Below are 24,824 nucleotides of genomic sequence, written 5' to 3'. Positions count from 1 at the left end.
TCAGTAAAGCAGAATTAGATGTTTTTCTGGAATTCCCTTGCTTTTCCTATGACCCAACAGATATTGGCATTTTGATCTCTGGTTCTTCTGCCTTTTCTAAATCCAACTTGTACATCTGGAAGTTCTCAGTTCAAGTACTAGCTTGAAGGATTTTGAGCATTATCTTGCTAGCATGTGACATGAGCACAATTGTGTGGTAGTTTGAACACTCTTTGGCATTGCCATTCTTTGGGATTAGAATGAAAACTGACCTTTTCCAGTCTTGTGGGCAATGCTGAGTTTTCCAAATGTGCTGGCATATTGACTGCAGCACTTTAACAGCATCATCTTTCAGGATTTGAAATAACAGGCTGGAATTCCATCATCTCCACTAGCTTTGTCAGTAGTATTGCTTTCTAAGACCCACTTGATTTCACATTCCAGGATGTCTGGCTCTAGATGAGTGATCACACCATTGTGGTTTTCCAGGTCATTAAGACCTTTTTTGTAGAGTTCTTCTGTGTATTCTTGCCACCTCTTCTTAATATCTTCTGCTTCTTTTAAGTTCATACCATTTCTATCCTTTATTGAGCCCATCTTTTCATGAAATATTCCCTTGATATCTCCAGTTTTCTTGAAGAGATCTCCAGTCTGTCCCATTCTATTGTTTTCTTCTATTTCTTTGCATTGTTCACCTAAGAAGGCTTTCTTATCTCTTCTTTCTAGTCTTTGGAACTCTGCATTCAGATAGGTGTATCTTTCCCTTTGTCCTTTGCCTTTCACTTCTCTTCTTTACTCAGCTATTTGTAAGGCCTCCTCAGACACCATTTTGCATTATTGCATTTCTTTTTCTTGGGGATGGTTTTGGTCACTGCTGCCTGTACAATGTTACAAACCTCTGTCCATGGTTCTTCAGGCAATTTTGTCTATCAGATCTAATCCCTTAAATCTATTTGTCACTTCCACTCTGTAATCATAAGTGATTTGTTTTAGGTCATTCCTGAATGGCCTACTGGTTTTCCTTACTTTCATCAATTTAAGTCTGAATTTTGCAATAAGGAGCTCATGATCTGAGCCACAGTCAGCTCCTGGGTTTGTTTTTGCTGACTGTAAAGAGCTTCTACATCTTCAGCTGCAAAGAATATAATCAGTCTGATCTCGGTATTGATCATCTGGTGATGTCCACGTATAGAGTCTTCTCTTATGTTGCTGGAAGAGGATGTTTGCTATGATCAGTACGTTCTCTTGGCAAACTCTGTTAGCCTTTGCCCTGCTTCATTTTGTACTCCAAGGCCAAACTTGCCTGTTTCTCCAGGTATCTCTTGACTTCCTACTTTTGCATTTCAGTCCCCTATGATGAAAAGGACTTCTTCTTTTTTTTTTTTTCCTGTTAGTTCTATAAAGTCTTATAGGTCTTCATAGAACCATTTAACTTCTTCTTCTTCAGCTTTAGTGGTTGGAGCATAGACTTGAATCACTGTGATGTTGAATGGTTTGTCTTGAAAACAAACCAAGTTCATTCTATCATTTTTTGAGATTGCACCCAACCACTGCATTTCAAGCCATTTTGACTATGAGGGCTACTCCATTTCTTCTAAGGGATTCTTGCCACAGTAGTAGATATAATAGTCATCTGAATTAAATTCACCCATTTCCATCATAGTGTTACTACACCAACATAGTGCAGCCATAAGTACCATTTTTAAGCTCTTACTATATGTCAGGCCCTGGGCCACCTGATCACACCTCTTTCTCTCTCTTAGTCACTAAGTTGTGTCCATCTCTTGCAACCCCATGGACTATAGCCAGCCAGGCTCCTCTGTCCATGGGATTCTCCAGGCAAGAATACTGGAGTGGGTTGCCATTTCCTTCTCCAGGGGATCTTCCTGACCCAGGAATCGAATCCAGGTCTCCTGCATTGCAGGTGGATTCTTTACCGACTGAGCTATGAGGGAAGCCCTGATCACATACTGTTTCATTTCATATTCATAACAGTCCTGTGAAGTGTCTTCTGTCATTGTCTCATTTAGGGGAAAAGGAACCAGGCAGGAGGAGGGAGGCATTTGCCTGAGGGCATTTGCCTGAGGGTCACATGGTCAGTCAGTGGTAGAGATGAGATATGAACATAAAGAATCTAAATTAGAACCTTTTTCAGCAATTGATGCTTAATGAATACTCATTATCATTAGCATTACTCTAAATATTTTCTGTGGATAACTTTTCTTATTCCTCACAATTAATATGAGTTAAATGCCATTAATACCTCCAGCTTAAGGGATGAAGAAATTAAGACTTAAAATGATTAAGTTATCTGCCAGTAATCACACAGTTAGTAACGTGACAGAACTTATATTTTCAAACACTAAGCTATACTAACATCCTGCATTCAAGGGAAAACAAATCTCTTTAAACACTTACCATCCAAAATGTATTGAATCTTGGAATTATTCTCAAACAAGCCTTTATTATCATTCCTATTTGGGTCTTGAAAGCAACTGAAGTTCAGAGAAATTAAGTTCCCTGACGGAGGTCATGCAATACTAAATGGTAGAACCAAGATCTCCACCCAGATGTGTCTGACTCCCAAGTTTAGATCCCTCACTACCATCTGCCAGCATATTTCTTCATTCCACAGACCTTGATCATATGATTCTGCTACTTAGTCTCCCCACCTAAAACTGTAATCTATAATAATAATCACTGTTCACACAGTATTTTCTTTGTCATGATGCTTTTTAGAAATATCTTCATTAATTCTTGTAATGGTTTTTAAAAGTAGTTTATTATACTTACATTAGTTGTGGGAAAACTGAAACTCAGAGATACAAAGTATTAGCTTTTAAATGGAAGAACCAAAAGCAAAGATATCTTTGTAAAAAGATACCACATTGCCTGATGGCTTTCACAGGGCCATAAAATGCTATTGGCTTCCTTCACAAGCAGAGCATCAATAGAAGTCGTTCTCTTTAAGATCTTTGCAGACCTTGTCAATATTCCAAATTACAGAATCAAGAGACTTCCCTGGTGGCTCAACAGTGAAGAATCCACCTGTAATGCAGGAGACTCAGAGACATAGATTCAATCCCTGGGTCAGGAAGATTCCCTGGAAGAGGAAATGGCAACTCACTCCAGTAATCTTGCCTGAAAAATCCCATAAACAGAGAAGCTTGGTGGACTGCTGTCCATGGTGCCGCAGAAGAGTTGGACACAACTGAGCGTCTAAGCAACAGCAATAGAATCTTGAAACTTTAGAGTTTTAAGGGCTATTAGTTTACTTTCTATTCTATGCACAGTTTCCCTCACATCATTCCAGATGAAGGTATCCTATCTGACTTACTTAGAGTCCTTAAGTTATAAGAAAATCTGTTTCATGTGGCATTTGAGAGACAAAGGTCACAGAAGCTAAGCCAAATGTGTCAAGGAAGCCTGAATGCCTCAAGAGGTAAAGAATCCACCTGCAATGCAGGAGATATAGGAGACAAGGGTTCGATTCCTGGGCTGGGAAGATACCTTGGAGAAGGAAATGGCAACCCACTCCAGTATTCTTGCCTGAAAAATTCCATGAACAGAGGAGCCTGGCAGCTACAGTCCATAGGGTCACAAAGAGTCGGACACAACTGAGCATGCACGTACAAGACCTACCTACATTGGCCATAAAGGGAAAGTCCAGTTCATTGTCTAGTAGAAAAGACACATATAGATAATTATAATTAGTATAGTGTATGAATTTATATATACATACACATATATTCTGGATTATTTTCTTGGCTCGAGAATCCCTGCCATATTTCCAAATGCCTAGAGGTACCTCTCCTAGGAAGTTGGCCCTCCCAGGCACACTCATCATGTTCTTCTCACCCTAATATGTGTGTGTGGGGCGGGGAGGGGGTTGAAATATAATATAGAAGGAGTATTTACACTTCACAATTCACACCCAGGTCATCTGCAAATTACCTAAACTCTATTTCAAAATATGTCTCAAATCGATCATATTTTTTCATCTCCATTCTTGATTCCTTACCTGGATGCCAACAAGAGTCTTCTAACCATGCTCCCTGAGTCTGCTCTCACCCCCTCTAATCTGTGCTCTCCAGACAGTGGAATGACCTACTGACACAGAAATCAGACCACGGCACTGCTGGGTAACCTTTTAGGGATTTCCTTTTCACTGCAGACAAGGCCTATACTTCTTACCGCAACCAGCAAGACCATCTGCAGCTACTTCCAACCTCAGCTCCCTCCATCCCCCGCCTTATCTGCAGGCTTCAGCCACATATTCTTATTTCAGTTCTCAAACACTCCAGGCTGTCCACTCTGCCCAGGGCACCTTCCCTCTTGTCTCGGGAGTCTCCTTCTGAGTATCTTTTTGGACCTTATCCTAGTTCCTCAAGAGACTTTCCCAGATAATCCTAAACTGACTGTCTTCTCCCTCTCCTTCCACAGTTAGTCTCTATTTCTACAACCTGTTCATTTTCTACATAGCTCATATCACAATTTGCAATTGGCTCAGCTGGTAAAGAATCCACCTGCAATGAGGAAGACCTGGGTTTGATCCCTGAGTTGGGAAGATCCCCTGGAGAAGGGAAAGGCTACCCACTCCAGGATTCTGGCCTGGAGAATTCCATGGACTGTATAGTCCATGGGGTCTCAAAAAGTCGGACACTACTGAGTGACTTTCATTTCACTTCACTTCATGTATCTATTCATTAGCTCACTCAACAGAAGCTATTAAGGCCAAACACTGTTATAGGAAATGAATATATAATAGCAAACAAAACATGTGAAGTCCCTGCTCTCATGGAACATGCATACTAGGAAGAAGAGGTTGACAATAAACAAATAAGCATGTGAACATGGTAATTACTGAATATATAGTGATGGCCTGAGAATTAAAATAGGATGCTATACCAAAGAGGGACTTGCTACATGGTCATAAAAGGCCTTTCGGAAAGGGGCACATTTAAGTTGAGATTTGAATGGTTAGAATACAGCTATGCAAACATCAGAGGGAAGGGTAGCCCAGACGGAGAGAACTGCTAGTACCGAGGCTGTAGGCTAAAATAAACTTGCTATGTTAGAGTGTTTGCAGAACAACAGTGATAATAACAAGAATAGAAAGAAATGAAAGAAAAAGTAAAAGGAAAGAGGAGAAAAGTAAAGAAAGACAAAACAAAAGCCATCATACTCTAGCAGTGGTCAGATAAGAGATCAGAGTGATTTGGACCAGTTAGATGGTAATAGAGATGTGGTCAGATGCCATGTATGTTTTAGAAATAAAAGGTGACAGATCTCACTGATGAGGGGCAGAAAGTAAAGGAGGAACCAAGAATGACATCTGGATTTTAAGGTGTTTATTTAGTTTCTTCCACTAGACTGTAAGCTTTGCAAGAATAGGAATGATATCTATTTTGTTTACCTGGCACATAATACAAACATCATTGATGAATGGATATCTGTATGAACAAAACTATGAAAGAATGGGCAGAGGGACGTCAGGGCAGGTTTCACAGAGGTGGGGATACCCGTACAAGATTCCGAAGAATAAGTTGAAATCTGTCAGGTTGGCAAGACAGGGAAGCGTTTTGGAGGCTGACAGCATGCACACAAAAGGAGTCAGGAAACATACATGAACAGAACAGTGTCACTGAAATACTTGACCTGCCCTAGGTAAATTATCAGCTCAGTAATGGGGCCAGACTCCAGAGAGGCCAGATGGTGAATGTACTATTCTCTTGGTCATATTTTTATATAAAGACAAATAATAGGAGCTCCAAAGAAGGGATGAAGGAGAAAAAAAAATCTAAATCCAGAAATTCCAGCCCAAAGCCATACTGATCCCTGTGAAGGTAAAAAGCTGTCAGCAGCAGCCCTTGAGGAAAGTCTGGGGTCCCATTGAAGTCTAACGTCACCTCCCCAACATCCAAGACGTCCCTTGATTTTTGATGCACAGTTTCATGCTGTCTTTAGGGGAGAAGCATTTTATCTAAATGACACATTAGAAGAAAACAGCCTTGTGCATCCTCTGGGATGAACCCATAGAGGATCTGAGGCAAACCCAAGGACGGATGAGCCCCCCCAAAGCAAACCAGCCTGTGTTCATTTAAATCACTCCATTCCAAGCTCAGTTCTTTAAGGGAGGGGATGTATACCACACAGTGTTTCTTAGAAACAAGCACTTAATAGAATATAAGTATTATTAAAGTCATATAGATCAAAGACACCCAGAGAGAAAAAAGACATTGAAAAAGAAGAGAGTGAGGGAAGGAGTGAGAGAGAGGATGAGAAAGAGACAAAGAGAAAATTAGACAAACATCAAACATGGAGTGAGAGTATGCGTGATTCTGTTTGTCAAAGGGAAAGAAGGTAGATGTTTTTATTCTTTGTAGGTTAATATGTAAATGACATTCTGATTTATTAGCAGGCTCCAGCAGATGAGGTGATGATTAGCACATTTCCATATTTATAGAAAAGCAACACTAACTTTCCGGATTTATAGAAAATCAGCTCTTCACAAATAGCAAATTGTGCTATTATCGACATATGGTTTTCTATAAACAGAGCTGAGGTAATTATCCCTGGGACAATTCGTTGGTGGGCTCCTTTTGAATATTAACCACATTGGAATCCCATTTCTGCCTCACAGATTTTAAAGCAGAGGGGGCTTGAGATACCCCAGGCAATTAATTAGTAATCCAGTACCAAAGACAGAGCCCAAATGAAAGGCTGTACCAGAAACACATGGTGAAAAGAGACAGGTCCAGGGGTCTGACGCCAGTTTCCTGCAGCCCTGGGCCAAGTATAGGGAAGTAATTAACTTCCCTAAGGAGCCTCAGCATTTCTGGGGCTAAAACTAGAGTAACACCAACCTCCAAATCTTGTCAAGAATATTAAATAAGAATATATACAACAGCCTTGGAACTTAGTAAGTACTCAATAGATGTTAGCTCTTTGTCCTTCCTCATGGTTTTGAGTGACTCATAAAAAGATCCACTTGAATTAAGTTTTTCAAACTCTTTTTTTATACTGATCTATCCTGAACTATTTCATTTGTCATGACTCTGTACATATACATGTCTTTAACCAAAAGAAGTTTCTTGAAGCCATAACTTATCCTCATTGCCTACAATCCATTATGATATTTTCTCTTCCATGTTGTTCAAAATGTTTGTGATCTATACAATGATTTCAGGATCTACTATTGGGTTTCAACCTGCAGTTTGTTAAGTATTATGCTGCAGGAAGGTAGGGACTGTATTTAGATTTGCTTGCCTTTGTATCCCTAGCACAAACACATAGAAGATACTGAATAGATATTTGAATTATAAAAGAGTGGATACACAGGTAGATGGACGAGTTTATGAATGGCCCTAGTTGGGAATCTAAGTTAACACCCTCTTCAAACTCAATGTCTTCTTTTGCTTGCTCACTGTGTACTAAGCCCTGTGTTGAGCGCTAAAGAGGTGGAAAAGTGTCAGACACGATGCTTGCTTTTAAGGATCTTGCTGTCTAGATGAGAAGAGAAATAATTAACATTTGGAAAATTGCTTTAAAGACTAAACTGTGGAATTTATACGAATGTATTGAAGGAAGAAAGTGACCAGCCTGAACTGGTGCAGTCAGAGAAACTTCTTGAAACTTGGAGGTTGAACTTGGGCTTGAAAAATGAATACACCTTTCACCCTTCTACTCATTCACTGGTTCTCAAACTATACTAAGTATCAAGATAACCTGGAGGGTGATTGTCGAAACACACACTGCTGGACCCACTCCCAGAGTTTCCCATTTAGCAGGTTTGGGATGAGAACCTGAGAATTTGCGTTTTAACACATTCCCAGGCGAAGCTTATGCTGTTGGTGGGAGCCCACACGTTTCAGAACCACTATTCTAGCAGTTTGGAGTGAGACCATGGAGACTGTTGATGTCTTGCTAAAGATTTTAGAGCTTTAGTGTTAGAAACGCAGGATCTTAGGCAAGGAGGTGACATCCTAAGATCTGTGAGGCAGAAAGATCCTTCTGGTAGCAGTGTTGAGAATGGATTGGAAGAGGTGAGTCTTCCTTTGCAGACCATTTAGGAGTTGCTGCAGTAATAAGTGAAAGATGTAAACCCAGCCTCCCATTGCAGGAGGGGATGTATAAGAAAGGGTGGAGGAGAGCTGCTCAGGAGAGAGAACTGAAGGGTCTTAGAGATCTATAGGGGTGGAGGGGAAGGAGGGTCTGGGATGACTCTAGGTTTCTGCCATCACTGACTGCTTGGATGGCCATTCTACCCACCAAGAATCTACATTTAAAATGTTTTAACATTTTAAATAGGAAGACCCCAGAGACCCTTTAATAAAGAAATAACTATGGTGCCATAGAAAATGCACGATTTTGGACAGCCAGACAAGTCTGCATTCAAATTCTATTTGTGGTGCTTCCGAGCAAGCCACTTCACCCTGTTGAACCTCAAGTTCCTATAAATAATAATACTAATGCGACCTTAGAGGGTTGTCATGGAGACTAAATGAGGTCATGCATGGCTGAGAGTCAGTGACTAGAAAACTGCTCACCATGTCTGGTGTACACATTGAACACTATGTGCATCACACACCCATTCTACTTACCAGCTGTTGCCATTTTTTCTCTGTTAAGCACCAGGATATACTCATAAACACCACCCATCGATCCAGACGTTATGTAATGGGTGCCATAGTCATTGATGAACTTGGCATACATGCCATAATGGTATCGCTCTGGAAGCTCCATTAGTGACTGCAGCATACTTTCATCCAGCATGATGTTTTCCCTCTTCATCTTAAAATGAGCAGTCCGCACCTTTGTGAAAATTCTCATAAAGGTGTATTTCTGCCAACAACAACGACCACCATTAAATGAGGGAAAAGAACAAAAACAGTATATATTTTACCACTTGAGATCACGTAAAATGTCAGCATTTAGTACCTGTGGTATACATATGTTATATATATGTAATATATATATATATATATACACCTACATATAACTATGGGAATTATATGTAAATGTATAGATATATTTACATATGTATGTATATAAATATATATAATGGAGTATTATTACATTTTGCAAGCATATATTAGACACCAGTGTGTACCTGGCTTCTCCTGTACCTTCATCTCTGTTCCCACTATGCCATCCAGATCAAGTTCTTATCATCCCTCACTGAGTTCATTATTATGGTGTGTTTCATTGTGTTCCTTGCCTCTATCCTGCCCTCAGCCAACTCTTACCTCCACATCTTTCTCTAATTAAAGCATTGCATTATGCAACTTCCAACATAAGTATTAGGCATCCATTAAAAATTATGCTTAGGAATATTTCGATGACATTGTGAAATGCTAATATCATTTAATTTGTTGAACAAATACCTATCAGTGCCTGTCATCACATGCTTTATGCTAAGTGCAGGGAACATGATCTTGAATGAGATAGTCCCTGCCCTCATAAAGCTTATATTTTAGTGGTAATCTTATACCATTCAGTAATCAAGAAATGCAGGATCCTGATATCATAATAAAAAAAAAAGAGGACCAGGATGAGGTTGGATTGGTTTAAGAGGAAGTGGGTTATGCATGAGCTTTCCTTGCAGAGAATGTAAACCTTGTTCCAAAGTGATAGTGAAAGTTGTAGGAAACTACCTGGTTTTTGAAAAGTCCACATGACTCTGTGAGAGTCATATCTCAGAACAATACTTCCCTTCAGATCAATAGCTTATTGTGACAAAGCTCCAAAATGTAATTTATATACATTAACAAAGTTAATTTTTATAATTGTATTTTCATTATGTAAAATCGGAGAAGGCAATGGCACCCCACTCCAGTACTCTTGCCTGGAAAATCCCATGGACGGAGGAGCCTGGTAGGCTGCAGTCCATGGGGTCGCGAAGAGCCGGACACGACTGAGCGACTTCACTTTCACTTTTCACTTTCATGCATTAGAGAAGGAAATGGCAAGCCACTCCAGCGTTCTTCCCTGGAGAATCCCAGGGACAGTGGAGCCTGGTGGGCTGCTGTCTGTGGGGTCGCACAGAGTCGGACACGACTGAAGCGACTTAGCAGCAGCAGCATCATGTAAAATAATGTTTTGAGCCCTCTATAAATCCCAAGTTCTGGTATCAATGTTTTGAGGCTTTCAGGTAAATTTCTGATCAATCAATATTGTTCTGGCTCCTGATTACCTCTCCATCCTTATCACTCCCTGTTTTCCCTTCACACCTGGACTTCAGACAGTGGAAGTCCTTTCAGTCCACATCTGTGTGAGGCAGTCTCTTATCTCCAGGCCTTTGCACATGCTCATTCCCCAGGCTGAGAACAGCCTTCTGTTAGCTTCTGCCTCACTTCATCCAGACAACTGGTACTAGTCTTTAGATATCAGTTAAGGCAGACTCCCTGACTTCCTCAAGGAAGCATTGCCTGATAATAGACAGGATAATAGCCAATTAGTAGTAAATGGTTGATGAAGAAATGTTGATGAAGAAAGATTCATTGAGCAGGCCAGCCATCCAATCTGTTTGGAAAAGCCAGGATTGCTGTAGAATTCTTCCAAGTCTAGTTTAGAGGGCTTGGCTGTTTCTCTTTAAGACATTACCATTCTAAGTATTTCCCTGTATGCTCCAGGTAACCATGAAAAAGGATGGGGAGGTGATAAGAGTACTAGTCTTATCATGCAATGTTATTCCCTTTGTGATGATTCTGTATGTGAAAGTGTAATAAGAAAACGAACATGATCACCACTGATCAGACATTTCCAATTACACAAGCAAATGAAGGTTCAATTACTACTGTACTTTTTAATGCTGTTAAGGTAGTATGTGTTCGGCATAGATTATGTAATACTGTGCAACATGGGCATTATGTTTTAATACCTTCTCATTATACTTGCTTAACTCTTCTAAGAAGGAAGCATTTCGTGACGCGGATACACCTGCAGTCACCATGACTGGGCTGCCTGTAAGGCCCACACCAATGGTCAGTCCAAATGATGCAAAATTGTCATTTTTTACTTTAGTAAGAAGATCATTTGCATCATTATATATCTCTGAAGAGATTTTAGTATCTGCCAGGGCCTGAAAGGAAACACATAAATGTTAGCTTTGTACACATAAAGTTATAATCCAATTCATAGGTAATATTTAAATATTTTCTCTGTAAAATAACCAGTGTTTCAGATTATTATAAATACTCCTTTAAAAGACTATTCCAAATTGATACTAAAATGCAGAAAATTCAGCAGTGCTTAGTAATTAGTGATACTACTAAAATATTTATTTAAATGTACACACATGATTCTGATAAAATGTTGTAATGTTCTGTGCATTTATTTCTTTCCAGAGGGCTTGTCCTTCCTTTGTAGAAGATAGGAAAATAGATACCCTTCCTTCCTGCTTGACTCTGTAGTGGGGAAATACAGAAAGCCATATCTAAGCATGGACAAAGGGCAAAGGCAGGCAGGTGGTGACAGTTCTAAGCAGAGGTATGTTTAGGGACCACCCAAAAGTGTTTGGTTATTTCATTCCAGGACTGCATTTCTCAGCCAGCTTGACCTGAGGTGTGGTCATGTGCTTTGTTTGAGCTAAGGAAGTGAGGGTTAGGAGCCCATGGGTGGTTCACTCCGTAATCGTAAGAGCATGTGTTGAGATGGAGGCTCCATTAATTTGGGTCCTGAGTGTTCGTGATGATGAGTTTCCTTGAAGGGCATTACTGTTTTAAAGCACTGAGACTGAAGAATCTTTTGTTGCCACAGCATAGCCTAGTCTATTTTGTCTGACACATAGGCCCTAGACCGTCCTCCGGTTAGGAAAACGGCATTGCCTGTGTCTTCCAGCTTGGCTTACTTAGACCTGATGGCAGAGGTGGAAGTGGGCTGGAGAGAGCCAGTTTCTTTTTTTTTTAAACTTAACTACAGTTGATTTACAGCATTGTGTTAGTTTCAGGTATGTAGCTTCAGATTCATTTCCGTTATAGTTTATTACAGGACATTGAATATAGTTCTCTGTGCTATGCTGTAAATCCACATTGTTTATTTTATATGTAGTAGTTTGCATCCGTTACTCCCATATTCCTGATTTATCTCTCCCCTTCCCCTTTCCCCTTTGGTAGCCCTAAGTTTTTTTTATATGTATGTGTCTATTATTACTTTGTGCTTAAGTTGATTTGTATTAATACTTTAGATTCCACATACAAGTGATCGATCGTATAATGTTTATCTTTGCCTGGCTTATTTAGGGTGATAATGTCTAGGTCCAACCATGTTATTGCAAATGGCATTGTCATCCTTTTTTACGGCCGAGTAATATTCTATTGTATATATGTACCACATCTTCTTCACCCATTCCTCTGTGGATGGACATTTGCTTCCACATCTTAGCTATTGTGGACAGTGAGAATTGACTTCTTAAAACAGAATCCATAAGCCTAGCCTTATCCTGTCAATATTTTTCTTTTGAGAAACTTGGGGGGATGAGGGATGTGACTAGATAGTTGTTCAGGGTCCTGGCATCCTATCATCTCTCTCTGTAGATAGAATGTATATGATACAGAGAGAATTTGCATCATCTAGCCTCCCTTCTAAATGCTGTATAACCAGGCTTAGTTCAGATAGATCTGGATTTAAATCTTGTCTCTGCTACCTGTTGGGCCTGACATTTATCTCTCTCAGTCTCTGGGATTTTTAATATCTAAAATGGGCCAATGGTAATATCTGTTCCATTGTCTTGTAATGAAGATTCAGTGGGAGAATTTGTGTGAAAGCATAAGAGCTGAAACTTGGTAAGCCTCCAGTGAGATGTGCTGTGTAGATGGCTCACCCACAGGGTTGAGGGGTAGAGAAATGAATGGTCAGGAGAGGCCCTGGAGCTGACTGTGAGATCCATGGTGACCAGAAGACTGCAGAATTTTAAAGATGTGGAGAATCTTAGGGAACCTTAGCAGTTTGCAAGCACTTTTCAATAGCAGAACCCTTTCTTCCAACAAAATGATGTACAGAAAGCCAAGAGATGAAGGTCATCTGTGAGGACCTGCCCTTGGGGAAGCAGGGGTGCAGGTCTCAGGAACCCCAGCCACCTCCTGTCTTGCCCCCAATTGACATCTTAGGAACCTGAGCCTGGGGAGGGACAGTGAGTTGCTGAATGTCTGATATACATCTGTTCTAATAGTGTCAAAACCTGGAAATAGGGCTTCTGACTAGCAGCCCAAAATAGAGGGCCCCAGTCTATTTCACTGCTTTAGGACCAGAGCCGAGATCTAGTGGAGGTGGTCCCATTTTCAGTACAGTCCCATTTACAGAGGCTCCCTGGCCCTGACCTTGACTCTTCAGCCCTGAGCATGTGTGGGAGCAGGCGCATTGGGAGTTTCAGCCACCAGCAAGCCCTATAGGAAGTAAAATCTTCCAAAGCGAGTCATCCTATCTTCACCAGTAGACTTCCCCTCCATGCCTTCCTGCCACAGTGGCCTGTGAGCACCCCATTCAGACTTACTTCAAAGTGATATTTCAGGAAATTATAGGGTTTCCGGAAGTACTTCTCATCATCTCCATAGTAGAGACGCTCACAGGTGGGGTCATACCGAAGCTCCCTCCATTCCCCATTGTATACAGTCTCACACTGGCCCCCGTAGTACCTGGCATCATACACATTCTGAGTTTCTTCCCGGGTCAGGATATTATACCTAAATTGAAAAAGAAAGCAGCTTCTAGGAGAGAGCACTGGAAAAGCAAAGAATAACACAAAATATGCTCTGCACGTTGATGTGGCTGGTAGGCTGAGCAGTGTTTCTCAAACTGGGTTATGTGAGGCCCTAGGTTTCCTTGAAGCACCTTAAGGGCCATTTTGGGAAACAGTGGGAAACTGAGTGGGCTGGGTGCGAGCCTCCCACCTTCCCTTAAACCAGACCAGCCAGACAACATCATTCAGCATCTTCGACAGGGCTCCCACATAGGAGGCACTCCTAAATATTTGTTGAGTAAACTGAAGAAGAATATGCATGATTATCAAAATTCTGAGCCCAGGAACTAGACAGTCCAGATCTGTTTCCTGTCTCTGCCACATCAAGCTGTGTGATTGACCTTGGGCAGATCATTTAATCTCTCTGTGTTTCAGTTTAGTCATTTGTTAAAAAAAACAAAAACCGCTAATACTACTGCCCTCGCAGAGTTAAGCATGAGTTAAAACAAGTAAAGGAATCATCATAGTACTCATGTGAAATATTAAGAAAATGTTGCTGTTGTTGGTTTTTGTTAGTATTATTTCAGAAGAAGTTCTGCTGCTAAAAACTAACTTTGAAATATTGATATAGTTCATAGTGGTAAATATGATATAGTTCATAGTGGTAAGCTGATGATCTGATCCTCAGAAAGGCTGTAGCCTTCTAGGCAGCATGGAGAAACACAGTGTGAATTTAGGGAGTTGAGTCACTAAGTCATGTCTGACTCTTTGTGACCCCATGGACAGTATTGCCTACCAGGCTCCTCTGTCCATGGGATTCTCCAGGCAAGAATGCTGGAGTGGGTTGCCATTTCCTTCTCCAGAAGTCAGGGAGACACCTGCTTAATTTCCAGCTCTGTCATTTACTAGCTGTGTGACTTTGTAGAAAGTTTCTACAAACTTCCTGAAGATCATTTTCCTCATTTGAAGAGCAAAATAGTAAAAATCTCATTTGGTGACGTCTACATGAGAGCATTAGGGTAAAACAGAAGTACACTTGATAGAAATACTTCTTTTCCCCTGGCCCAATACCTCACGTCTATCTGCCTAAGTCCCCTGTTTTACGTCATGGATGGTTTAACCATATTTAGGTAAAAATAATGTGAAACAGGTGAAAGACAGCTTTAATTTCTTAAAAAGAGAAAGTTAACTGAACAAAAGCATGAAAGTTGACTAAGAGTTCGAAGACCTTTCAATCTAAGCCTCTTATGTTGTAGACAATAAAATGATTGCTTTTCTTTGCATCTCAAACTTCTGTTCAGCCTTTAAGACCCAACTCGAACATTGCCTCCTCTGTATCACCTTCTTTGATTATCTTGGACAGACAATTGTCCCTCCTCTGTGTTCCCACGGCATTCGGTGATTGCCTCTGGCATAGCATATGTCGTGTTTATTTCCTTTGTGAAAGGCACAAAGGCAAATTAGCAGGGGAAGAATTATGAATAAAACCTGCTTCTAAAGAATAAATGGATAATTATAGAGCTCTTGGCATATAGTAGAAGTTCAATATAAGTGAACTTCCTTCTTCTCTTCCTTTCTCCATCTCTTTCTTCCTATTAGTGGAAGTGATGTAATAATAGCTGTTATGAATTGAATACATTTTACCAGATATTTAGCATACATTAGCTTTCAACCACATGACAATTTTGCAAATGTGAAAATTGAAGCTCAGAAAAATTAAGTAACTTGCCTATAGTCAGTACTGGGAATTTTTCCCTAGATTTTTTGGACATTACAATCTAGGTTCTTACTCTTTACCCTGCAATTTCTATCTTTCCACCTATGGAACATGTTGCTACCCATAGCTGATAAATACAGGCTCTCTAATGGACCAAAGAAAAACTCAAAAGAACCATAAGCTCTAAAATTGTACTGCCATCTCTAACCATAAGTAAAACCTATGTAGAGTTAGAAAATCTGATTTCAGAAGCCCTAGTGAAAATAAAAAGAGAGAAATTCCACTTTTTAGGAATTTGTTCTGGAGAAATAGTCACACGTGTACAAAATTATATATATGAGAATGTTCATTGTAGCACTGTTTATGAAAGGAAAAAGGGGGAAATAATCTAATTATCTTTCAGTTCCATAGGAGGTAATTTAATTATTATACACTTACACTATAGAAAAATTGGGAAATTGTTTTGTTTTTCTTTTTTTTTTAAATTTTTTACAAAGGTCCATATAGTAAATAATTTAGGCTTTGCAGGTTGTATAGATTTCTGCTGCAACTACTCAACTCTTCCTCTGTAGGGCAAAAGCTGTGTTTCAATGAAACTTTATTTAAAAACAGACTGCAGGCTGAATTTTGCACCTAGGCCATGGTTTGCTGACCCTTGTTATGGAACACTGCATTGTTGCTTAGAAAAAGACAGTAGATGATATGGTGGGAAATCTTCAAAATATTGAGTGAAAACAAGTTGTGGGCAGTATGTATAGTCTAATCATATTTATATAAAATATACTTATGTCTATAATGCACAATACATTTAATTGAATTATTTCCATACAGTGTACGTTGGCAGTGCATTTTTACATGACTGGGAAGTCCCAACTTTTAACAGGGGTCAGCTCCAGGGAAGGAAGAGAGAAAGGGTAAGTGGGTGGGACAAGGTTAAGGATGGTGAAGGAAAAAGCTCAGTTTTTAACCTCAAATAGTTATTACTTTTGTAACAATAAATAAAAATTAAAAACTGGGAAGTGCCTAAATAAGAAAAAAATAAAATATCAGGAAAGGCCTCTGAGAGCTTATAAGTGAATGGAAAAACCACTGTAATGTCAGCTGTTGGGAGTGGAGGTGGCCCCTTTCTGCTGGTTTCAGTGTTCAGGGTGAGCAAAGTACTCAACCCAACAAGTATTAATATATTTGAAATTCTTCTGATTGAATCACACGAGATCAGGGTCGTGGTCTGAGATCTTTTTGTCAATAAGAAGGCAATCATTTCCCAAGTCAACACCTCAGCATTTCATGCTCATACTCTTTTCATCCCATAGTCACTTTCAAAATCAAGATTTTGGTGGTAGAGCCTGAAATATGCCCTCCCAATATTCATATGTTGAAGTCCTGACTCCCAAAACCTCAGCATTTTACAGTATTTTGGTGATAGGATCCTTAAAATGGCAATTGAGGTAGAATGAGCTTATTAGGGAAGGCCCTAATCCAATATGACTGGTGTCCTTACAAGAAGAGGAAGTTAGGACACAGGATGGACAGAGGGAAGACCCTGTGAGGACACAGGGAGAAGACACCCATTCAGAAGCCAAGGAGAGAGGCCTCAGAAAAAGCAATCCTACCTTCATCTCAGGTTTCTAGCCTCCTGAGAAAATAAATTCTCTATTGCTTAAGCCACCTAGTTTTTGGCACTTTGTTATGGCAGTCCCAGAAAACGAATATTATTGGTCTGGAAGAAACAAATACTTGATCATCTTTTCATGTGTGTGTGTCCACATGCACTTACAGGATTCTGCCCTAACTGGTAGGTGGGCTGTGATCTGAAGGTAATTAAAGCACAGTGAATGAGCACTGCATGTCACGGAACCCACACGTGACTGGGACTGGGCTGCCACATGGCCCAGCTGCTGTGAGATGATTACTACCTCTCTGTTTCCTCATCTGTAAAGATCCAGTTGCTCCTATTGATCTGTTTCACTGCAATCAATACTCAGTGACAAACTGTTCTAGGAAAAGCTCTGATATAGAGGCTGAGGAGATGAAAAACATGAATCAGAGCAGCCTCTGCCCTCAAAGAGTTTATGTTCAAGTTAGGGGACAAGGCCCAAAGCAAAGACTAGCAATGCCATGTGTCACAACAAGCTCAGCTGTGTACTGGGTGCTGGAGAAGCAGAGATGATGAGGGATCCCTCAGCCTGGGACACAGATGTCTCTGTCCTGTTGGCTATGTGCTGGGAGAGGAGGACACACAGGGATGCTAGGAGCAGTGGGAGGGGACTAAGCCAGCCTAAATAGCATTGAGAGGAGGAGAGGGGGTGTCAAAAAGACCAGCTGGAGTGAGGTCTGGGTGTCTTAACTGGGCTGTCATAGCAAAATACACCCAATACAATACCCAAGTCTGGGTGACTCCAAGAATTTTGACAAATTTATGTTCTCTCAGTTCTGGAAGCGGGAAGTCTAGGAGAAAGGTACCATCAGGGTTGGCTTCTGATAAGGCCTCTCTTCCTGGGTTGCAGATAGCCACTTTCTTGCCATGTCCTCACATGGCACCTTCTCTGTGCATGTAGTGAGAGAGAGCTCTCTGGTGTCTCTTCCTCCTCGTATAAGTATACCAGTCCTATTGGATTAGGGCCCCACCCTTATGACCTCATTTGACCTTAATTACCTCTGTAAAGGCCCTATCTCTAAATACAATCACATATGTGTTAGGGCTTCCACACATGAATTTTAGGGGGATGCAATTCAGTGCATAACACTAGGTAAAAAGGTAACCAGATAGGAATATAGGGAAGGATATTCCAGAAAGATGGAACTAACTATGAAATCTCAGAAGAAAAGTGAGTGTTGTGTGTGTGGGTTTGAACCTAAACCTAAGGTATACAATGAAGTAAAGTTAGAATCAAGGCTGATTGGATCTCAACAGATTAAAAAAAAAAAATGTGTCCTGAGAGGTGTAAGTCAGCAGTCACAGAGTGGAGGTGCAAGCTCCACTGTGTCTCACCTTAAAGTCCATTTACTTGGCTGTGTGTCACTGTCAGCCTTGGTTGTATCAGCAACTGCAGTGCAAAGCAGGGTATGGATAGGGCTGCTGAAAAGTGCACTTAGTCAGAGGAGAGCTATTTGGGGGAATATTGGAAGACTTCGTAGAAGAGAGAGCTTCATAAAAGGGCCTTGGAAACAGAATTGTGGCAAGAGGAATGAGCAGCAGAGTGGGAAAGGGTGAAATAAGGATATATGGATAGAGACAGAGAGGGGAAAACAGGAGCTATGTCATGTAAGCAGGACTGAGCAAATCACCTGTTATGAACTGAATTTTGTGCCCCCCCCAATTCATATGCTGAAACTCTAGCCTCCATGTGGTGGTATGTAGAGGGAGACCGCTGGGAGGTGCTCTGGTCATCAGGGTGGACCCCTCATGAATGGAGCTACTGCTCTTACAGAGGAAACCCACAGGGCACCCTGATCCCTTCCACCATGGGAGGACACAGCAAGAAGACTGCTAACTGAAGGAACACCCTCACCTGACCAGGCTGACACCCTGGTCTCAGACTTCCGGCCGCAGAAGTCTGAGAAATAAGTTTCTGTTGTTTATAGGCCACCCAGTGTGTGGTATCTTGTTAGAGCAGCCTGAAATGAACTAAGACACTGGAGGGATGGTGGCCTCTCAGGATGCACTCTAGAGGAATTCCTCCCAAAGACCCTCTTGATTCCCTGAAACCAATACTCATGATTGATGAGAGATCATGCCCGGGAATCACAGAGCCAGCAGGCAGTGACTCACCCCAAGGCCGCCCTCTCTGATCCTGGAATTGGGTCATACTGGCTGCAGTCATTTTCCGAGATCCTGACATCTTCACAGTCATCCTCGTCAGAGCCATCCAGGCAGTCCTTGTCTCCATTACACACCAGGTGGCGTTTCAGGCAGCGACCTGAGCAAGGAGAGGTAGTGGATGCTTCTAGAGCCTCCAGGACTACTCCCCCTCCCTCATGACCTGTATCAGTTCAGTTCAGTTCAGTTCAGTCATGTCTGGCAGGGGGTGCCTAAATCTGCTTTGGAGAGTCAGGGCAGGATTCAACATGGTACTTGAACTGAGACTTAGAAAATGAACAAGTGTGCTAAGAGACAAAATGTGCAAAACACACGGGTTTAGAGACTTGCAATCAGCCCAGAATAAGTCAGGGAAGAGCTCAGTCATGTCTGACTCTTTCTGACCCCATGGACTGCAGCATGCCAGGCCTCCTTGTCCATCACCAACTCCTGGAGTTTACTCAAACTCATGTCAGTGATGCCATCCAACCATCTCATCCTCTGTCGTCCCCTTCTCCTCCTGCCCTCAATCTTTCCCAACATCAGGGTCTTTTCAAGTGAGTCAGCTGTTTGCATCAGATGGCCAAAGTATTACAGTTTCAGCTTCAACATCAGTCCTTCCAATGAATATTCAGGACTGATTTCCTTTAGGATAGACTGGCTGGATCTCCTTGAAGTCGAAGGGACTCTCAAGAGTCTTCTCCAACACCATAGTTTAAAAGCATCAATTCTTTGGCACTCAGCTTTCCTTATAGTCCAACTCTCATATCCGTATATGACCACTGGATCTGTTCCATCTCTGAAACAGCCCTTCAGTCCTCAGTGCTGTCCCATCCTCCTTTCATCCTCACTGCCTCCACCCTCCTCCCAGCCTTGCTGCTCCCACCTGCAGGCCCTCAGCTCAGACCCTGCCCCAGGCTCCTCCTCTCTATTCAGTCTCCACATCACAGCCCCAGGGATCTAAAATGCTCTGCACCCTCCAGAGCCTCTCCATTCCTCTGTCTCCAAATGCCACCATCTGGTCCCCAGTTAGAAACCTGGCCCATCCCCTGCCTCTCTTCCCAAAGCACTTATTTTGGGCTGATTGCAAGTCTCTAAACCTGTGTGTTTTGCACATTTTGTCTCTTAGCACACTTGTTCACTTTCTAGGTCTCAGTTCAAGTACCGTGTTGAATCCTGCCCTGACTCTCCAAAGCAGATTTAGGCACCCCCTGACAGAGAAACTGTACAACCTGTACATACACCCATTACACTGGCTATCACAGGATATTGTCATTGATGCCTTATTGGTCTGTCTCCCAAAGAGTCTAGGAGTACTGAGGATCAAGCACATGAATTTTTTTTTTATCTCTGCATCACCAGCAGGTAGCACATTACCTGGTCATCATATGCACTCAATTAATATTTATTCAATGAATGGATGGATGTGTGAATTGTACCTTTTTAAAATCAACGTATGTTCCCAAAAACTTGCATCAAGATTACTTGGATTGCTGGCTTGACTTCAAATTCAGGTTCCTAGGTCCCATCCGAAACTTTCAGAATGATAACTTCCGGGGCTCTGGAGTTCTGCATTCTAACAAGCTCCTGGAGAACTGTTTTGTACATTAAGTTTGACAGGCACAGCTGTTATCCTGCTGAGATGCTACTCACCTGTCTCCTTACACTTGAAATCCTGTCCACACTGTGCTTGACTCAGACAAGCTGTGGGACTGTGACAGCTGGCTTGGTCCCAGACATTCCCACTGCAGATGGTTCCCCCAAACTTGTTTGGCTGCAAGAGGCTCCGGTATCTGTACTAAATCAGATTTGGAAGCAGACACATTCATTGTCTTATCAATCAACCAAGATTGGTGCAGGCAGGTCTCAGCTCAACATAAGGAATGACTGTCTTAATGATTGAGAGCTCCCTGCAAAGCTCTTTTGAGGGGATGAGTAATCATAAATGGTGATGTTCAACCAGAGGTTGTCATCAGCTGGAATATTGAATTAGGGCCTCCAAACATCAAATGAGAAGTTTGGACTAGGTATTTCTAGGGTCTTCCTCCTTGCCAGGAAGGACCTCCATCTTCCCTTTCTGAAGCCAGTTAGTACCTATTTATCTTTCAAGACTCATGGTTTACCTTCTTGGGAAAAAACTTCTATAACTCAATAATATATTCTCAGTTCCCTATGAACCCTCTCTCCTAGCGCTTGTCTTATAAGGTTGTTATTGTCTACTTCTTTATCTATCTCCTTATTTTAGGAACAATTTTCATATGGGGTTAGGGCTACCAAAGGGAGGACAGTGTCTTATTTGGCTTCATGTACTTGGCATTTGATCTATGATGGATTGCATAGGAGGCACTTTTAGAAGATGTTTATTGCTTCTCCTTTGTAAAATTTCTTCTGGTCATGGCATCTCCCCTTTCCTTGTGACATATCTCATATGATTCAGGTAGGGGTGATGTCACCCCCTTAGTTACAGGGTTGTGCAGATATGAATGAGGCCCGGAAACCAGGGCCCCATATCTGCCAAGTCACAATGATTGGTTCATGACTCAGCCTTATGGCAATCATAGTCCTCTCTGGGAATTTCCTTTCAGAACTTTTGGAAAAGACAGTTCCTTTTTAGCTGAAGTTGCCAGGTATCAAGTGATCATGTTGCCTATGAGGTAGAAAGAGCCCATGCAAGGCGTTAAGAGACAAAGAGAGCTCTGAAGACACCATCTGAGCCTCTGTGTCCAGCTTTGACTTCCGATGAATAAATACTGAAGGAAGGACAGAAAGAATAAAATGCATACCAATCTTGGGCTTGATGTTTTTATGTTACTGTTTTCTATAGGGTGTGCAGTGTGAGGTACAAGTGTATAAGGAGGAGGCTGAACAGTAAGATATTCCAAGAAATTGAAGTTCCATCCCTGTCTTTGAGAAGCTCAGAGTCTAGCTGACGAGATAAAAAAATATAACAACACAGAACATGGGGATATAGAAAGCTTCATACAGAGTGTCAGTCAGCACCATATTTTCTGCTGCCTCTTATACTGGCTCAGCCCACAGGCCCTGACTTTTAAGACTGTAAGTAAGTAAATAGGAAGGCAATGACTTGAAAAGCAAGAGAATTGAGTTCCTGACCTGAATCTATCTCTTACTCACTGTGTACAGTATCAGTGCCTGGAACTTTCTGTGTCAGTTTCCAAATCTGTAAGATGAGGTGGTTGACCTAGTTTACTTCACTAATCATAATCACTAATGATTCTTCCACCTGTGTCCTATAGTTGGAAGAGCATGGGCATGAAATCAGCCCCAAATTAGACAGAGGAGCCTGGTGGGCTGCCGTCTATGGAGTCACACAGAGTCGGACACGACTTAGCAGCAGCAGCAGCAGCAGACCTACCTGGGTTAAAACCCCAGATTCACTTACCAACTGCCCACGAGCAAGTCACTTATCTTTTCTGAGCATCTGTTGTCTAATATGTAAAGTGGTTGTGATGATACCTTAGCTCAAAAGGGTTTTGTGAGAGCTAAGCGAGAGGTCTGAGACCATGTAGCCTTGTGCCTGGCATATCATTGGTGCTTAATAAGCAGAAATGGTTTCTACATCATTATCATTATCAATGCAGCCTTTTCCAGATGCTTCCAGGGATGAGTGCAAAGCCATGTGACTTCCCCTCTCTTTCATCTTGCTCACTTCTGCCTACATGCTCCTTAGCAAAGAGGCAGTTGTAGCAAAAAGAAGTGAGGCTCCAACCGGTCCATCTGCCTTTCGTGCCTGTCAGTTAATAACAGCGATGGCAGATTTGTAAACTTGGTGGGAAGAGAGTATAATTAATGGTCAGTGTGGGAATATGAAGATATTTTCAGTGTCTACCCACATTCTTGTTCCACAACGCAGTAAATACAAGAGAGCTTGTCATACCAATATAGAGTCAGTTCTCTTCTCTTTCTTGCCCTCAAAAAACATTCATCAGTTATAGGACCTGCAGTTACTAATGTGTTGATGGTGATGGTGGTGGCTACCAGTTATTGAGTGCTTACTATTGACTAAAAACTACACATTCTTTTTAAAAATATTATTATTTATGTGTTTGCCTATTCCTGGTCCCAGTTGCAGCATATGGGGTCTTTATTTGAGGCATGCAAGCTCTTGGTTTGTAGCATGTGGGATCTAGTTCCCTGTGTGCATGCGTGAGGGCTAAGTCGATTCAGTCATGACCGACTCTTTGCGGCCCTGTGGGCTATAGCCCACCAGTCTCCTCTGTCCATAGGATTCTCCAGGCAAGAATACTGAAGTGGGTTGCCATGCCTCCTCCAGGGGATCTTCTTCACCCAAGGGTTGAACCTACATCTCTTATGTTTCCTACATTGGCAGGCAAGTTCTAGCACCACCTGGGAAGCCCTCTCATTCCCTGACCAGGAATCAAACCTGGGCCCCATGCACTGGGAGTGTGGAATCTTAGCCACTGGACCACCAGGGAAATCCCTCTACATTATTTGTCTCACTTAATTCTCACAAGTCTAGGAGGTTACATTCTATTAATGATCCCATCTTAAACTGGGTTAGAATTCCAGTTCTGCAACTCACAGTGTATGTGCCACTGGATAAAGTCCTAAATTCCTCTGACCCTCGGTGTTCTCATCTGTAAGATGAGAGAGAGCTGAGAGTGTTCTAAAGATCAGTGATCACACAGCTAAAGACATCGGCTCTCTGTTCCATTCTGGTGTGTGCCCGGTAATAAGAGCTATCAACTTTGTCATCATCCTTGTAGCTGCTGGACTACTCTGGAACGATTATGACTGAGAAGGTATTGGATTAGGTAACCACTAATATCACTCACTACTCTCCATATAGCTCCAGGAGAGGCATACAGTTCAGATTCATGGGCATTTTGGGATCAGACTGGCCAGACTTTAAATTGAGGCTCTGCTGCATTCTTAATGGGCAACCTAAGCAAAGGGGAGGACGGTGTCTATCTGTCTATCACCCACTACTGGCTGCCAAAGTCAAATAAGAAGATGATTTATTTAAAGCATTAGGACAGTCCTTGGTCTACAGAAGTTATTTAATAAATGGCCACTATTATTGTCATTAACATCCTTCCTGTGGTTTCTGTACTTGGAATGATGGTGCAGGCATCAGATTCATTCCCACCCACTCCCTAGTATCTAGGTTGTTATCAAATAATGAAGACATTGTATTGCAGACAGGTTGATAAGGATACTCCCCAGGGACTTCTCCGTGCCATTGCCCATGGTTGGTATCATTAAGACATAATTTTCTTTTCTACCTAGTAGACAATGTTTCTTTTCAGAAATGCACATCTTTGGGAGATTTTGAGAGGAAGAAACATATTAATAAAAAGAAACTCAGATGGCCTTTCAATTAAATAGTTAACAGAATCATTTTAAGAATTACCTTAAAGACACGACTTTTTGAATCCCTAAGAAAGGAATCAATGCTGATGTAAACTGTAAGTCATTCACTTGTGCTATCTGCTATCTAAACTGTAACACAAGAGAAAAATGTAGCTTTAGGAGTTATTTCAATGTATAATAGGTTGAATAATGGCCATGCAAAGAAATCAAGTCCTAATCCTTGAAAGTTGTAAATGTTACCTTATTTGGGAAAAGAATCTTTGCAGACATCATTAATTTGGAGAAATTACTCTGGA

The 24,824-nt window shown here is 41.5% G+C and overlaps 1 protein-coding gene across 1 annotated transcript in view; it reads right to left on the bottom strand.

The window, feature by feature from the left end:
* C8A (complement C8 alpha chain) overlaps nucleotides 1-24,824 on the bottom strand; it is an 85,230-nt gene that overhangs the window by 26,023 nt on the left and 34,383 nt on the right. The window contains exons 3-7 of the mRNA XM_043461145.1: nucleotides 20,827-20,971; nucleotides 19,147-19,294; nucleotides 13,472-13,661; nucleotides 10,862-11,062; nucleotides 8,583-8,823 (exon numbers count right to left, since the gene is read on the bottom strand). Of these exons, the coding sequence (XP_043317080.1) occupies nucleotides 8,583-8,823; nucleotides 10,862-11,062; nucleotides 13,472-13,661; nucleotides 19,147-19,294; nucleotides 20,827-20,971 (925 nt within the window). The remainder of the gene's footprint in view (nucleotides 1-8,582; nucleotides 8,824-10,861; nucleotides 11,063-13,471; nucleotides 13,662-19,146; nucleotides 19,295-20,826; nucleotides 20,972-24,824) is intronic.

The sequence above is a fragment of the Cervus canadensis genome, chromosome 2 (genome assembly GCF_019320065.1).
Source record: "Cervus canadensis isolate Bull #8, Minnesota chromosome 2, ASM1932006v1, whole genome shotgun sequence".
Taxonomy (NCBI): domain Eukaryota; kingdom Metazoa; phylum Chordata; class Mammalia; order Artiodactyla; family Cervidae; genus Cervus; species Cervus canadensis.
The sequence above is the reverse complement of the archived record's forward strand: the minus strand, read 5'-3'. Positions and strand labels throughout refer to the sequence as shown.